Source organism: Trachymyrmex septentrionalis, unplaced genomic scaffold (assembly GCF_001594115.1).
Source record: "Trachymyrmex septentrionalis isolate Tsep2-gDNA-1 unplaced genomic scaffold, Tsep1.0 scaffold175, whole genome shotgun sequence".
NCBI lineage: Eukaryota > Metazoa > Arthropoda > Insecta > Hymenoptera > Formicidae > Trachymyrmex > Trachymyrmex septentrionalis.
This window is the reverse complement of record NW_017304917.1, coordinates 403,130-421,551: the sequence shown is the minus strand read 5'-3', so window position 1 is coordinate 421,551 and position 18,422 is coordinate 403,130. Positions and strand designations below refer to the sequence as shown.

At 33.4% G+C, this 18,422-nt stretch overlaps 1 protein-coding gene across 1 annotated transcript in view; it reads right to left on the bottom strand.

Annotated features, from left to right (window-relative positions):
• LOC108746520 (protein cereblon) overlaps nucleotides 1–18,422 on the bottom strand; it is a 45,192-nt gene that overhangs the window by 6,545 nt on the left and 20,225 nt on the right. Inside the window, exons 3-4 of the mRNA XM_018483342.1 lie at nucleotides 12,163–12,254; nucleotides 11,697–12,041 (exon numbers count right to left, since the gene is read on the bottom strand). Of these exons, the coding sequence (XP_018338844.1) occupies nucleotides 11,697–12,041; nucleotides 12,163–12,254 (437 nt within the window). The remainder of the gene's footprint in view (nucleotides 1–11,696; nucleotides 12,042–12,162; nucleotides 12,255–18,422) is intronic.

Below are 18,422 nucleotides of genomic sequence, written 5' to 3'. Positions count from 1 at the left end.
CGCTCGATGGAATCAGCTCGAAATGTATAGATCTTTGCGAGCACTGAAATAAACCATAATGAAGAATGTCATAATCAATAAAATAGGTTCAAAAAGTGGCAACATGTACAGTGCAGTGCATTAATTCGCTCGGGTCAGAGTAAAAGTTCGATTTATCGACGTTGTGGCAATAACGCTCAACGCGCGTGCACGCATGAAATAAGAAGAGATGAGACATTGTCAATAACATTTAAAATACTGTGTTGAAACTTATTACATATTTTTTCTGTTGCATATAAAATTATATATTCCAGCAGAATTATATCTTTATGTTTACACTACTCTTTATATACTCTATATATGATGTATAATGTTTTATATGTTATATATTACGGGCCTATCTCACACACCAACTCTGATTAACTTGATTGATTGTTACATTGGAACTGATCAATTGCATTTGCTGTTCTACAGAATTGACTAATCACTGATACTTAATCAATCAATTAGGTTAATCAGAGTTAGTGATTGGCGCAATAAATATACATATAGCAGAGATAAGCATATATAAAAAAATGTCAAAGAAATACGTCATTTATTAAAATTAAAAATTATGATCTTTTTATGAAAGCTATTCTTTTCGTTGATTGTACGCACTACGTATGTTCTTATTCCCGCGCACGTGTCTCTCTATATTCTCTGCCTGTCAAGCCCTCTATACAGCGCGAACCTATCTAGTTCTGTTTACAGGCGTTGCCTCATTCTCGAATACGCTTTCATCTTGAACCAACAGTTGTTAGCGCACCTTTTTTTTTGTAAAAAGATGAAATACACACTAATTTCAAGATTACGTGACACAATTTTCAATCATTTGGTCCTTCGAGCTCATAATCAACCATTATCCATATCAGCAATTTGTATAAAGGTCACAAGGCCACGTCGACGTGAAAACCAGCGCTACACATAGTGTAACAGGCACAAGCCTACACATTAATAATAAAATTACGCTCGCCTGAGTCTCTCTCTCTCTCCCCCCTCCCTCCCTCCCTCCCCTCCTTCATTACTTTCCCTCCATACCCTTTCTTCATCCCCCTCCCTCCCTCTTCCCTCTCTCTCCCCCTCTGTCAAATAATTTAATAATTTTAAGATTAAAGAATAGTTTAAATAATACTAAAATCAAATTTAATAATTGCTTAATTACTCTCTTTTATAGTACTGAAAAAAAAAAAATCGAATTGCATATAAAGTACTAATTGGTAAACCGGATGGGAAAAGACCATTGGGTAGACCAAGACGTAGATGGGAAGAAAATATTAGAATGGATCTTAACGAAATGGGGTACGAGGGTCACAAATGGAGGGATCTGGCTCAGGGACGGGAACAGTGGCGGGATTTGGTATTTGCGGCAATGAGCTTTCGAGTTCCTAACGCCTAATAATAATAATAATAATAATATAGTACTGAAAATTATAATTGTTAAAATTTATATTATACAATATATTGAACATTATTAGCTACAAGACTTATTTCGATCGAAAAAAAGGGTTCTTTTTCTCTTATTTAATTCCCTACATTAATTGTATCTTACATATATTGCTAAAGAATTATAAATATACAAATAAACTATATGTGTTTTCATGCGTGTTTCGTATTTTGTTAGCATTATTTAAAAAATTCTTATTAAATATATAGTATACAAAAATAATTAATTTTTATAATTCGATTCGTTATTTACGTCATTCCATCAGCAGTTTTTTGACAAAATCGAAGAATGCGATCGAAGTATACTGCGCTTTTTGAATTTGTAACGACCGTAGTACAATTCTTCGTCTTTTTTCATCGTGTCTCTTACTAGTATGGAAAAAAAAACGTCGTTTTAAGAAGTTAAAACAAATGAATATATTAGCGATTACAGTGTCGGAGAACATAATGCAATCGCTAATACATTCATTTGTTTTAATTTCTTTTTAACATTCGTGTTGTGCTGATCGTGTAATTGGTAAATAATCTCAATATTGTTCATGGTAGCCGCATTATTGAGATGTGAGAATGTGGAATAGATGTGCAAGATATTGCACGTCGTATTCCGTGTAGTGAAACAAATGTGCGTAAATGGATTAAGCGATGGCAAGAGGAGGAAATAGAATACTAAAAGATAAACGAGAACACAATTGTAGACCGCGATTAACGAACGATTGAAGAAGCAGTCTTAATTGCTCGGGTAGATTCTAATCCTTTTCTTCCAGTATCGCATTCTGTAAATCAAATGAATTTACAGATATTTAATTGGACAGCGCAAAGACATTTATACAAAGCAAACGTGTATTGTTTTCGTGCTGCACATAAAATTCCTTTAACGAGGAAGCATCGTGATTTTCATGTCGCTTTTGCGCTGCATCAATTAAATACTGCTTCACCTGAAGATTGGAACAGAACTATTTGGATTAACGAGAAAGTATTTTGTTCAACAGATGATCAACATATACAAGTGTGGAGATCCAAAAACCATCAACTTAATCCAAAATATGTGGTTCCTCGGGGGGTGAAGTGGGCTTATCACTTGTGATATGTGAAGCTAGATAAGTGCACATTGTGCAGAAGAATTAATCAAAATGTCGTCGTATATGGATGCTTTAGAATACGTGAATATTCTGAAGACCGTGTTGCTCCCTAGCATTCGCAGAATATACACCGAAGATATTCCGACATTTCAATTAATTCAAAACAGATAGTGCAGTCCATACTGCACGCATAGTAAAAGAATGGTTCGCTCAGTATCTAAAAATTGATGTTCTGCCAAAATCGGTTGTCAATTTGATAGAAAATGTTTGGGGAATCAATGCAAATTTATGGTATTCTAGGTATGAAAAAACTAAAGCACATCTGGTTGCGCATGCGATGGGAAAATTTAAGGCATAAGCCTGAATATTTTGCCAATTTGAGTGGTACAAGATTGCAGCAAGTAGTTGCACAAAAAAAGGCTATTGGACCGATTACTAAATTAATTTCAGTACTATTGAACGATTTTTTTCCAGAACCACCAAACGATTCTTTTCAAAACCACAAATTATTTGACGAAGGAATACTCAAGCAAGCATATAGTATACGGAACTATTGTAGCGAGAGTTAGTATTATGGTTAGTGATAGACGGCGCTCTGGCGTACTAGAAGTGGACTGTAAGATTCTAAGTTAGCTATCTATTACAAGCTTCTTCTTAACTGTTCTTAACACGAGAGATTTTGAATTGAATAAAGTTGCTCATTGATTAACACAAAAAAGACCGAGTATTCATTTTTACTACCTAAGAACATCATACATTTGATGACGAGGATAACGGAGGATAATGGAGGATAAGAAGCAAAATTAGAAAACGGATATATAATCAAGAAAATCAGAAAGAATTCTGAGGTTAGAGTTGCAAAATGTTTATAGGCTCTTCGATTCAGCTATAGATAATATCGAGGTAGAAGGTATGGATTTGTACTTTTAAAACATTTTTATTAGCAAACAATATGGAAGATACATCAGTAATCAAAGTGAGAAGGCGAGTGTTGAAAAAGTTTTCATAGCAAAAAGATATGTAGCGACATTGTCATCTACACTTGGATTATCAGTTGTAGAAATGTTAATGTCCTTGCTCTCTCTAGCACAACCGAAAGACAAAAACTTAAGGAATTATTTGAGATCTTCAAGGCTATAAACCACCGTCGAAGGCATTAGCGGAAAGGTATCGTTTTATGAGTAGGAAACAAAATCAAGGAGAATCTGTGACTCAATTTTTAGCAGAACTTCGTCTGGCTATGAAAGTAAGTAAGTTTAGCACTGATCTTAAAATACGTTTACGAGATCAATTTGTATTCGATTTACGTAATAAAGTAGCCCAAAAACAACTTTTCGCCAAGCCAGATGAAATCTCGCTAGAAGAAGTAGTTAGCCACAGCACAGAAACGTTCAGAGCAGAGCTTATCACTTGTTCGTGAAATATCTAATATTCAGCAAAAAGAGAAAGTTAATAAGATAACAAAAGTTATGGCATTCAAACAGTCGCAGCAACAGAATAGAAAACAAAATAAAGGAGCAAGAAAATTTAATAATAGTTACAAAAACAAATAAGTAAGTGAGAAAGAACACTTACAAATTCTACAAAATATTTTTAAAAGAATGCGTGAATATAATTTTTATCTGTCAAAAGAGAAGTGCAAATTTTGTAACCACATATAAAGTTTTTAGAACACATCCTTTCCAAACGAAGCATCCAAATAAGTAGCAACTATTGAGAGCATACAATGTCCACAAAATGTTACAGAACTAAAATCATTTTTAGAATTAGTCTATTTTTATAATAAATTTGTTCCTGATTTTGCAGATAACTGTGAACCTCTTTATAGACTTACTTATGATGATGTTAAATAGTAATGGATAAATAAATGTGAATCTGTATTTAATTAAGTAAAAATCGCCCTTTCTAGAGCTCCGAGTCTAGTTAATTATAACCCTAACCTACCGATCGGAATTGCTTGTGATGCATCATCAATTAGAGTTAATGTAATCTTTCATCGAATCCAGAAAGGAGGAAAAATAATTGAAAAGGCGATAGCATTTGCATCCAGAATTCTTTCAACGGCAGAAAAAACTATTCATAAGTACAGAAAAAAGAATTAGCAATAATCTTCGCCTTGAAGAAATTCTATAGATACCTGTGTAGTCGTCATTTCATTCTAATAATCGATCATAAATCTCTTCTAAATCTTCTTTGTCAAAATCAGCATTACGGCCCTACGCAACGGTTCGGATTCATCGTTGAAGTGTTTACATGTCGCAGTTTGAGACATCAAACACAGACCTACACTTGAACACGGAAACGTCGATATATTATCACGTTTTCAAAACAAGAACATAATAGGAGAGGAAGAGAATGCAAAAAAGATAAATCTGATTGCGGATGAAAATATAGAAGCATTACCAATAATGTATAGAGATAAGAATGCTACACCAAGGAACAAAAACTTATTCAAAGTGATGTCCTTTGTTGAATCAGCTTAGTGTGCTTGTGTGAGTAATGTAAGTGCGCTATCGATGTTTAACGAAAAGGCCCGAGTGCCTCCGTGTCATGTCTTGACCGTTTTTGTTATTCGGGTTGACCGTTGCGTTGCCATGTTACTCTAACTAAAAAAATAGACTCTTGCATCGTTGCCATGCGAGTCAGTCTCTGTCTCGTCTGTTCCTCAATAAAGACCTTTTTCTTTTCTAAAAGCAAATTGAACTTAATAACTGATTCAAACATCAACATCCTTCATCAATAATAAGTGACTTAGCACAATAGAAAAGGAAGATTTAGAATTGGAGAGTCTCCTATTCCCCTCCCCTCTCCCTCCCCCCCCCGTGCCAAGGACGTATGAGCTTTTACGCTTCCTTGGCAGGAAGGGGGAATAGCGTGGGAGTCGTTTCACGTGGAAAGTCGTGCGTCCCTGAAGTAGGCGGAAAGGTGGGATGAAAGTCTTTGCGTGGAAAGTCATAAAATGTATTTTAAAGCAGAAAATGTGTTACACAAATAGAAAGATTTATTACACAAATTAGTCCTTAAATAAATATCTCAAAAACTATAAGAAATCGCCATCTACTTGTTAAGGCAAAGTTATTCAGAATCATGACCTTGAAAACATAGATCAAGGTCATTGATGTGGTGTCTGTTAAAGTATATAATTACCCTTTTTTTTATCTGTGTTGTGATCACATAAAGCAACATTTAAAGCACGTATTAACAGGCACAATTTGCATTATTGAAGCAAAGTCAACTCACACAGAATGAGAACTGTGGATCATCAACATCAGTGGAATATTAATATGTTTAGGCAGGAATCATTGGTTCGGTTAATTAGGTTATTCTTTTTTTAGGAATCTCTAACAACCAAGAGGATGTTTATTTTCTTAAAAATAATTTTCAAATTTAGTGATAGTAGAAGATATTCTGTTGAAAGATAGGACTCGAATGTGGCTTCAGTTACATATGCACCACCCCACTTCAGTATAAATACGAGGCGAGAATTCAACAGAATGTTCCCAAACAAATTGATTAGAGGTGGTCTTACATTATTCCCTGCGACATCTAATTTAACATGTTTAAACTATTATATCTTTGGGGAAGAATAAAGGAGCTAGCTTACTTTCAACATCTTACCACTTCGGAAAACATGAAAGAAAGAATAAAAAAATATTTTTCGCAAAATAACGATTCAAGAATTAGAAGTAGTCCAAGCAAATTTTCCACGAAAACTACAGACATATCAAGGAGTGCTTTCCGTTTTACGCTGATGTGCATAATATATCATTTATCCTTGTTTAACAATCGATGAACAACAAGGATAAATAATGCATTATGCGCATCATGCATAAAACGGAATATACCTTAGATAAACATGACAAAACATTTATTGCAGTTTTGAACATTTATTGCAATAATAAAAAATTTGTTCCAAACTTTCAGTCTAATTTTGGTTTATATCCCAACAATTGAATTTTCGAAAAGAAATTCATACTCTAATGCAAGATTATTCAGCTCAATAAGCACCATTGATAGAACGAGTAAAAAAAATACTTTCCCATTAAAAAAAACTTTTTTTATTGGTAGTATGAAAACCAAGGACATTTAAAGTTACTCAAGGTCCTCAAAGTATATCGCCCTACTTATCCTACCATTTTGATAGTAAGTGTCTGTATTGTTACGTTACATCTCTGCCTGTTTTTTCGAACTTAGATGACGAATCCTTCCTTGTTGCCGCCCTCTTGTACGCCACACACGCCATCTATCGTGGTCTTTCTGCATATTTATGTCACAATTGTACATCCATGAACATTCAGTGTTCATGGATCATCGAAGTTGCAATTCCCGTACGATTGCAGAGGTTAAGCATCGTTGGATGGCGTATAAGATTGGGTGGGTGACTACTTAGGAAAATAAGGAAATTAATTTCCAAATGAGGAAGCGGTTTTTTTCAATTATAATTTTGTCGTGTGTTTTCTGGAATATGATGTTAATCAATAATACTTATTTTAATAATAAAATTGAATTAATTAATGAGAAACATTTTTTATGTCTCACAGACATTGTAATTCAATGGACATTAGACATTTCTGCAACGTTTCTTCAATATTGAATCTACATTTCGCGATGTTACTGCAATGTTGCAAATCAACATTTCTGAGATATTGATTTTCCTACGTATGTTAGTGTGCTGTATGGGGGTTGCGTCACACGGTCCGTTCTTTTTTTCGTCTCAATTAAATATAAATACGTGGAATTTTTGCTTTGGTGACGATCCTTCCATAACGTCATAAATCTGTTATCCAGACTTCATCTCCTGGAGATAGTTCTTGAAAATCTCGAACGCCATGCCGTTTATCAAAGTTCTGTTTTTGACGACTTCAATATCCAGCTTCTCAATTGCTTAAAGCTGACTGTTCTGGGATTTCTGAAAGCAATTTATTTGATGCAATAATATTTTCGTCTTAATCCTCTTGCACATAAGAAATTCTGCAGGGGAGTATCTGTACAGAAATGGAACATTTCTGTAATTCATCAGTGGATCTGTAATACCTCATATGGATCTTCATTTTTCTTTTAGACATCTTTTAATTATTTGAACGCTCACTTTCACCATCCTGTTATTTTGGGGAAAGCGAGGGCTAGATGTAATGTGTATAAAATCCCATTCAACTGCAAATTTTGTAAACTTTGCAGTTACGACAGATTCGAACTGTGATTCCATTATTGCTCCTCATTATTTCGGAAATTCCGCAAAAAAAATTCTGCAAAATGCTCATTATACACATTATTTGGAATGCAAGTAATGTCCGTTCCAGTGTAGACTTTTTCCGGAAGTCGATGACTGTTACCGTCCATCTACCTTTATCCAATTTCTTTATCAAATTCTGATAAAGAGAGATTGATTCAACGCTTGAGCTTTCCTCTACGATAATTATAAACGTATCTTCGGTCTCTTTGCGTGCCTCTATCGCACGTACTGCTGCGTTAGTTACTATCTATTTCGGCATACTTTTGTGTAGTGTCCTATCTTTTAATATGAGTGACATGCAACTTTACTTGTGAGACATTTTTTTGCAAAATGCGATCTACCTCCACTTTCGACAAATCACCCATCCCTATTTTATCTTTATTACCTATATAGAGTCTTGATTTCTCTCACTCTTTCTCTCTGCTATTTCGCTTGCGTACTTCTTTTGCTTGCGTGTATGAACATGGTCCAATTTCATATCGTTGTGTAAGATTGGCAATTGTCGCTTGATCTACTCGCTCTGCTTTGCTATCCTGACAACTGTTTCCAACGTGAGATCTTACTACTAGTCTATCACAAATGAAATCATCTTTTAATGGTCCGTATTCGTAGAATCCAGCCAGTCTGTGAAGATCAGTAATGTATTCATCAACGGATTCGCTTTCGCCTTGATGGCAGCGATTGAACATGGCATGGTCGTAGATATATTATGTTTCACTTTACTATAAAACGTGAAGACTTTCTTAATCTCATCATATTTATCTTTCTTATCAGCGGGCAGCTGCAATGACACGAACACATTATCAGCTTAATCCCCTATGCAAATTAACGCATTGATTTGCTCACTCTCCGTCTTGTCCGCGAGTCCATACACTATTCGGTATCTCTTAAAACACCGTATTCATTTTGACCATTCTTCTCCCGCCCGGGCGAAATTTAGCTGCTCTGACGATTGCCACAAGTTTACGATTGCTGCCGCCATAATCACCTATATCTTTTTCTTTTCGAATCGAAGTTATATCCTAATTCTTCAGAATCGCACTTCTGACACTATGTATTGTTACGCACGGTATTTGGGAGATAATTAATAAACAGCGAAATATATATTTAACACCTACGAATATCGGAAAACTTTATTGTATCTCTCTATGTTATATCTCTGTCTGTCTTCGAATCTACGAGGTCTGTTCAAAAAGTATCGCGAATTTTGTGTTTTTTCAAAAATTATTAATTTATTCATGAATATCTATTTTGTCCCCTTCAAAGTAATCCCCATCAGATATTATACACTTGTGCCAACGTTTTTTCCAATCCTCGAAGCACTTCAAAAAATTATTTTTTGTGATCTTGTTCAGCTCCTCCTTCGATGCCGTCTTTATCTCCTCGATCGTAGCGTAGTGTCGTCCTTTCATGGGCCTCTTCAGTGTCGGGAACAAGAAAAAGTCAGAGGGGGCCAGATCTGGGGAATACGGTGGCTGTGGCATCATTAGTGTGTTGTTTTTGGTCAAAAATTGCAATGTTAATGCGATGCTATTTTTGGTCGAAATTGAGCAATTTTGGTACGAATTTCGCGGCGACCCATCTCATGCCCAAATCATTGGTAAAAATCGAATGGCACGAGCCAATCGATATGTTTAGGTCCTCAGCAACCTCTCTAACGGTGATTCGACGATTGGCCAATACTATTTTCTTCACTTCATCAATGTTTTCGTCTGTTGTTGACGTGCTCGGGCGTACGGCACGCTCTTCGTTGTTCACATCTTCTCGGCCCTCTGAGAACATTTTGTACCACCGATAAACGTTGCTTCGGTCCAAGGTAGCTTCACCATATGCCACAGTCAACATTCGGAATGCGTCCGCGCACTTGATTTTGTTTTTCACACAAAATTTGATACAGATTCTTTGATCCATTTTTTGGAATAGGCAAAAATCGAAGACGAGCCAAAACACGTGCAAGCAAAGCAGCTGTCAAAAATTAACTGAACATTCAAAATGACCGAACTTGTCGGTATAAGTGAGAGACATGAGTACCAACATAACGCCACAAAAAATCGAAAATCGAATATACGTAACCCGCGGAAATTCAAAATTCGCGATACTTTTTGAACAGACCTCGTGTGCAACCTAGATGATGGATCCTTCCTTGTTGGCGTCCTCTTGTGCACACACGTGTCATCTATCCGTTATTTCACAATGTCTTTCCTCTATCTCTAACCGTTTTCGAGAAGAACGTAGTGAACTTTTTATCCGGACTCACCCTATATTCTCTCTTCTTATTGTGCGTTCAGACGATGACCTTCAAATTTTACTTCTCATCTTCCTCATCTCTTCATAAATATTGAAAACTTGTCTCCCTGTATAAACTACAGATTTAGATAAATTTGAGCAAGTTCAAAAATTGTTCATTACGTTGGAAATAAAAAATCTTATTTAAAATACATAAATCTAAGTATGGTTTTTAAACCTACACAAATTTGTTTAAATCTGCAATTTTTGTACAAATCACAGTATAATCCCTGTTGAATAGATCTTATTTATTCACAAAAATCCATTTGTTGTAGGACAAAATCTGCATATATAATTTTATATGTATGTATATATATATATATATATATATATATATATATATATATATAAGCTTGTTTAAAATTAAATAATTTTTATTCTAAAACATATTTTAAAATATATTTTTATGCAAATAAATAATAGGTTTTTTCAACAGGAATATACGTTTACACATTTTCAAATGCATGGCATTCCTATTTTTGCAAATATTGTCATAATGTTGTTGTCAATGCTGTTTTTCACGGATATCACATCGTGATGACAAGTTGCTCTCATGTTGCCATCAAGATGCCGTCAACATGCTATCAAACGCGAACAGCGTGTAGTGCGTAAAGCTATGAAAATAGTTGCCATCACATGTACATTCGTTATGCATAAGAAAGTGGTATCATCAAAATGTTATCAATTTGCAATCATTAAATTTAAAATTTATATGAAAGCAATATTATACACATGAAAAGCTACTTATTCATCGACATCTATTGCAGCAACGGTTGACAGCAACATGGCGGCATCTTCGACGCATTTGACTATCTGGGTTATACGTACCATGTTATCACTTTGTTTTTGACTGTTTTAAATTTAAGACCTCTGATGAGTTTTATTAATTACAATATTTTTCAACATGATTTATTTAATTGTTTATGATCCGAAAGTGTTATTATTCGGAACATTTTGTCATTATAAATGAGTTTATGGCACACTGCATGAAAAGAAAATTTTCGTTTTGTAATCATTATAAAACACTGTAAAATTTATATTATAGTTGTAAATATATATAATTTCCATCCAGTCTTGAAACTGTGATGAGATATGGATTGTTATTTATTTCTCCCTTGAGCGAAATGATGCGACATCAAATTTGGTGATGTAAATGCCGCTATCCTGTGAATTTTTTATTCTTTAACTGTAAAATTATGCCGAAGATGACTCAAATCTACAGCGTAGATTTAACCAAAACGCTCATATTATATTAAAATATTAAAATCGGTATGTTTTGTTGATTTTTGTCAGCGCATTACTTTTCGCGCTGACTTCTATAAGCGTTGGTGTTATTTGTTTTTAACTTTTTTTTATAAAAATTGCTATTTTTGCATTTATTTTAAAATGAAAAATTTTAAACTAAAACAAAATTTCGCTAAAATCTAAATGTGACCAACAGTTTTCATTAAAAACATACCATAAATTTCGCGCCTTTTAGATTACATATAAATCATACCCATTATAGTTTTTACATGACCTAATTATACTTAATTGCCATTTATTCAAAAACGCTTCAAACTTTCCGAATAACTCCATAACATCAATCGAATAACTGTTGTAAATATAATTAGTATATATTAAATATAAGAACTAACCTGTGTAATAATACGTAATATTTTAAAACGTTGTCTGCCTTTAGCTTTCAAACGAAACTCTCGTCGACCATGATCCAACCATATACCCCCATCTGTGTATTCGTAGATTTCAGCAGTTGTCCCTATTCGCTCCATATCAGGATTACCATAACACACGACACCAAAAGTACGATCATTTTGTATACAAGTTTGTAACATCTCTATAGTCTGTGTGCCAAAGACTGTCATTGGTAACGTTTGTCCAGGGAACAATACAGACTGCTTCACTAATAATGGTAGATTTATATAAATACCATCATCCAATATAGTTCTTCCTCTCAATTCCTCTAAATTTTGTCCTAAATACTACAGAATAAATTTAATTACATATTTTATAAAGTTTTAAGTTACGTGTATTACAAATAAACATGGCCAATAGTATATTAAATGTTATTTATCTTTAGAATACCAGAAAATATAGACTTACAGAATGTGCTGCTGGTAATGTTACATCAAATGTATTCTCTGAGGGCACTGGTACGTCATCCATATTGGGCTCTAGCCTATTGCTTGACAGATCTAAGAATATATTACTGCTCATCATATATTGATAATATATTAAATATACAGGGTGTCCTATTTTGAATAATGCATTAAGATTTCCTGAAAACTATGCTAGATACGGAAAAATATTTTAAACAAAAGTTGTATAGTTTAGAGAGGAATATAAAAAGATATCACTGATTTGATCAAAGCCATTGGAGGTTGTACTTTTTTTTATTTGAACGTAAAAATGAATTTTTAGTGCAAAAATGAAAATAAAAGGAATAATCTCTAGTGGCCTTGATCTTGACAAATGTTATTCAGGACATAATCCTGAATAACATTCGAGAGATTTTAGCCATCGGTCAGACACCTTGCGTAATGCTAATGCCGGCGGTACTGTAACTTTCAATCCTCATAACACAAAAAGCACTTAAAGAAAAAATATTTTATAATAGTGTTTTGAAAAGCTCTCGAGATAACCTACAAGAATATATAATAAAAAATAGGGGATTCTATTTAAAAAGATCGACGTCACCTTAACCTGGTCTTGACATTATCCAAGATCAAGTCAACCTTCTTATCTCCCTTCGAATTATACAACTTTTGTTTGAAACATTTTTCTGTTCTACTATATATACAGTTTTCGAGAAATCTTAAATGCATTATTTAAAATAGAACATTCTATATTATATAAGGTGTCCCATTTTAATGTCCCATCCCAAATAATTTTTTTATTTTTGATCTTAAAAAAAAATGTTTCAGACGAAAGTTGTGACCTCTAAAATCATTGGAGGTTGCTCCTCTTATTTTCATTTTTATGTAAAAATGAATTCTTGGTGCAAAAATGAAAATAAAAGAAATAATCTCCAATGACTTTGATCTTAACAAATGTTATTCAAGACATGATCCCGAACAATATTTAAGAGGTTTTAGTCGGTCGGATACCTTGGATAATGCTAATGCCGGCGGTGCTGCAACTTACAAGCCTTATAACTTGAAAAGTACTTAATGAAAATGAACTTATTTATAGTATTTTGGAAAGCTCTCGAGATGATCAAGAATGTACAATAAAAAATAGGGGGTTCCATTTAAGAAATTGAAGGTAACCTTCACGTGACCTTCAAACAACTATTCAAAGTCAAACTAATGACATATATATATACATATATATATGAGGTCTGTTCAAAAAGTATCGCGAATTTTGAATTTCCGCGGGTTACGTATATTCGATTTTCGATTTTTTTGTTGGTACTCATGTCTCTCACTTATGCCGACAAGTTCGGCCATTTTGAATGTTCAGTTAATTTTTGACAGCTGCTTTGCTTGCACGTGTTTTGGCTCGTCTTCGATTTTTGCCTATTCCAAAAAATGGATCAAAGAATCTGTATCAAATTTTGTGTGAAAAACAAAATTAAGTGCGCGGACGCATTCCGAATGTTGACTGTGGCATATGGTGAAGCTACCTTGGACCGAAGCAACGTTTATCGGTGGTACAAAATGTTCTCAGAGGGCCGAGAAGATGTGAACGACGAAGAGCGTGCCGGACGCCCGAGCACGTCAACAACAGACGAAAACATTGATGAAGTGAAGAAAATAGTATTGGCCAATCGTCGAATCACCGTTAGAGAGGTTGCTGAGGACCTAAACATATCGATTGGCTCGTGCCATTCGATTTTTACCAATGATTTGGGCATGAGACGGGTCGCCGCGAAATTCGTACCAAAATTGCTCAATTTCGACCAAAAACAGCATCGCATTAACATTGCTAAGGAGCTGTTGGACTCTGTCCGCGACGACCCAAATTTGCTCCAGAGGGTCATAACTGGTGACGAATCATGGGTTTATGGTTATGACGTGGAAACCAAAGCTCAATCATCCCAATGGAAGCTGCCGCACGAGCCAAGACCGAAAAAAGCGCGCCAAGTTCGGTCGAATGTGAAGGTTTTGCTTACAGTTTTCTTCGATTGCAGGGGCGTGGTGCATCATGAGTTCTTGCCACAGGGTAGAACGGTCAATAAGGAATATTACCTGCAAGTTATGCGCAATTTGCGCGAAGCAATCCGCCAGAAACGCCCGGATTTGTGGAAGAACAAAAATTGGCTTTTGCACCATGATAACGCCCCTGCTCACACATCGTTGCTTGTGCGCGAATTTTTGACCAAAAACAACACACTAATGATGCCGCAGCCACCGTATTCCCCAGATCTGGCCCCCTGTGACTTTTTCTTGTTCCCGAAACTGAAGAGGCCCATGAAAGGACGACGCTACGCTACGATTGAGGAGATAAAGACGGCATCGAAGGAGGAGCTGAACAAGATCACAAAAAATAATTTTTTGAAGTGCTTCGAGGATTGGAAAAAACGTTGGCACAAGTGTATAATATCTGATGGGGATTACTTTGAAGGGGACAAAATAGATATTCATGAATAAATAAATAATTTTTGAAAAAACACAAAATTCGCGATACTTTTTGAACAGACCTCGTATATACACACATACATATTGTATTTCCTTACATATTTTTTTAAGATCAAAAATAAAAAAGTTATTTGGGGTGGGATCTTAAATTGGACACCCTGTATGTATATATATATAAAAAATTTTCTGCATTAAAATATATTCTACGACTGTCCATTCAAAGCGAGTTTCACTCCACCTCCCTCTTCTCTTGCCTCGGGACGTACTTTCCACGCGAAGCGAGTTCTATCCCATCTCGCCAAGTCGCTGGAAAGCCATGTGCCCCTTAACAGAGGCAGAGGTGATGTAAAATTCACTTCGCTTAGAAAGTCGTACGTCCCGAGGCAAGGGAAAGATGAGGTGGAACTCTTTGCGTGGAAAGTCATACGCCCCTAGGCAAGGGAAAGATGAGGTGGAACTCTTTGCGTGGAAAGTCGTACGCCCCTAGGCAAGAAAGGTATAATATAGTTTTTAACCTTTTTAAAAAAGGTAAAAAGAGTAAGAATATATGTGCTTCTCGAATAAATCTAAATAATATGTTACATATCTTTTTATTATTCCAACCCAAGAAATAATAGTTTTAATTCCTCTTTAAAGATATTCTTATTAAAGTGTTTTAGTAATATGACAGTTTTAATTCTTTGTTAAAAATTATTTCTCCTCGAAAAAAATTATTGTATCATGTTAAAAATTAAAACCCAAATACTACAATTCTATTAAATTAAAAAGTAAAGCCCAAGTACTATCTTTGTTATTTACTTAACTCTAATGATATGAATCATTCGTATATACATAAAAGATTTAGTAACAACTCTGGCGCCAAGTTAAATCCCACACCAACCAAACCTATTTAAATAAAGAATATAATCCATGTGGTATTATCTTTAACTTTTGTACAACAAATACTAAGTATATATTTTTGTATTCCTATTGAAGGATCTTCCTATTCCGATCCAAATGGCTTTAATTCTCTTATATGAAATTTTCATATTGCAATTCAAAAACATTTTCTCTTTCAATCAAAGTAGTAATTATTTAATTCTCCTTCAAAACATTATTCATAGCGTTATGTCAAATTTGCGTTACCTTGTCCATTTAAATATAATCACAAATAATTAAAGAAATAAACATTTGGCGCTGTTAGATCAAATAAGAAAAATTATAAAAACGATTCAAAACTTTTAATAATAGTTAATAAAAATAAATAATAAAAAGTAATTACAATTTTTATGTAATAATGAACTTAATCTGAATGTTTTACACCGAATAAAAATAAAGTTTACTGTTCTTTTTTCTTTTTCGGAATGCATGTCTTACAAATCTAAGTTTATTTAGACTTAAATCTAATAGCTTGCACAATTTTCGTAACTTAAATGACTGTCCAATTATATATATGTATGCACACGCTAGATACTTTTACTGGGAATGTTTCTTATTTTATCTGAGTATTTTATTTCAAAAAGTTACAGATCCGGACTTTACTTTGCAATATCTCCGTTTGTAGAATAAATAAAGAAAAAAATAAAAGCACGTGTAATACAATCTAAGTGTAAGCTATTGATTAAGCGTAAAACTCGGATCAGCTGTTTTGAGATCTGATAATCTCGATTCGGCGCAATTCGCAAAGGAAAACTTCATAAAGGAGCATAGCAGTATCTCGCGCCATGATGTTGCACTCTTAGCGCCGAGACACTATCATATTTCCAGATACGATAGTATCTCGGCGTATGTATATTAGTAAAAATAAGACATTATTTTTTAACTTTATTTGTTAATATCTTTTGAATGAAACAGTGACGACTACCTAAAACCTTTTGAAGGTCATTTATCTACACCATCATATATAAAGTGTCATATTTATAATAAAGCACAGAAAATAATGAAATTTTGAAAACAAATTTTATGTAAATATATCTCAAAAACTATATGAGACCAATTAATTTATAAAAAAAAATTGATCAGTACTCTTATCTCTATAACTAATGTCAAGATCAAGATCATTGAAGAAGTGTCCGTAATGTAAAGAAATACTTTCTTTTTTATATTACAATACAAACATATAATTCACTAATTATATATACATAGTAAATGTATAACTTAATAAATGTATAAATTATTTTTTTAAAGAAAAAATTAAAAAAATGAGCATGCTTACTATTGTTAGTAAAAGCATACACTTTAGTAGAAAAAATACAGTAATAATAGATAATTGTGTAATAAAATAAATAAAATGCATTCTAATTGATATAAATTATTAAATTCTTTCCAAATTGCGCATCTTATTAACAAATTGTTTATTAATTGAATTATGTATACATTGTTTTTTATTTTATTAAAATTAAAGATTAAAAATAAATTAATAATGCATAAATTTCAATTTCAAGAAGTTCTTATTAGAGCCAAATCCGTTGGATGTTTACGTAAAATAATTTATAACATCAAAATTAAAGTTACATACAGTAATACAATACGACCTTTACATACATTTCGATCTTTAATCTGCTCATTCTCAGTGTCAACACAGTTATTTATAAAAATAGCTTCAAATATAATAAAATCTAATAAAGCGATAGTTTTTTCTTTTTAAGTTCTCCAAATAGATGTGCGTTCATTAATTACATCGATGCATTACATAGATATGCTAAATATGTAGACGTGAGGACTATGAGGGCAACATCATGTGCCATCCAACAATATTCCAAAATATGAGTTGTAGTGTACTGTGTAAATAACTGTGTTGACACTGAGAATGATTAAAAGTCTAAATGTATGTTGTATTGTTTACTGTATGCAATTTTAATTTTGATGTTATAAATTATTTTACGTATAAAATATCCAACAGTTTTGGCTCTAATAAATCCTTCTTATATTGAAATTTACGAATTATTAATTTATTTAAATCATTCGTTATACACAAATAACAAATTACTGAAAAAGTAACTTGTTATTTGTGTGTAACGAGTTATTTTTATTCATTACTTGTAAACAGCCCAGTGTTTAGTTAATTATCGTAACAGTCATAAAAATTGCAACGTCATTATTATGAATCGTTACTGTAAAAAGCAATGGTAAAAGTAACGGTGTTACTATACTTCCACTCTCTGTATAAATACTTATTATAAAACTAAACAAAAAAGAAATAAACTGAAATAAAATTGATCCAAAATGGTCCACTAAAATAGATTTTCATGAAACCCTGAAGAGAAATATTATTCGAAAAGGCAGCATATCTAATTCTATGTCCCAAGTCATCAATTGGCTCTCCTGGTCATCTCTACATGAAATCCTTTTACCAGTATGATTCTATGACTCACAATCAGTAAAACGTTTAATGTAAGTTTCATGAAAATCTCTCTCCTTTAGTTGATTATTTATAGATATAGGACTAATTTTGGTATGCTCCTTTCAAAAATATAAAGAATATACAAATATCAGTACATCGTTTAACAAAATATATTTGATTTATTTTGAATGTTTAGGATTGGACATTGCTTAGGTCCAGTTTCATCATCTCCTATGAGTTCGATCAATTGATTATTCTACTGGAATTGACCAATAACATTTATCGTCAAATAAAATTGATCGGTTGATACTTAATCTATCGATCAAACTGATCATCAGATGGTGAAACCATTATATATGCTTTTGTTAAATTGCAATAGCAATGCGTAATTACATTTGCTAGTAAAAATACTATTGATTCTTTTAACATGTTTAATAACAAAATAAAGTTTATATTTATGC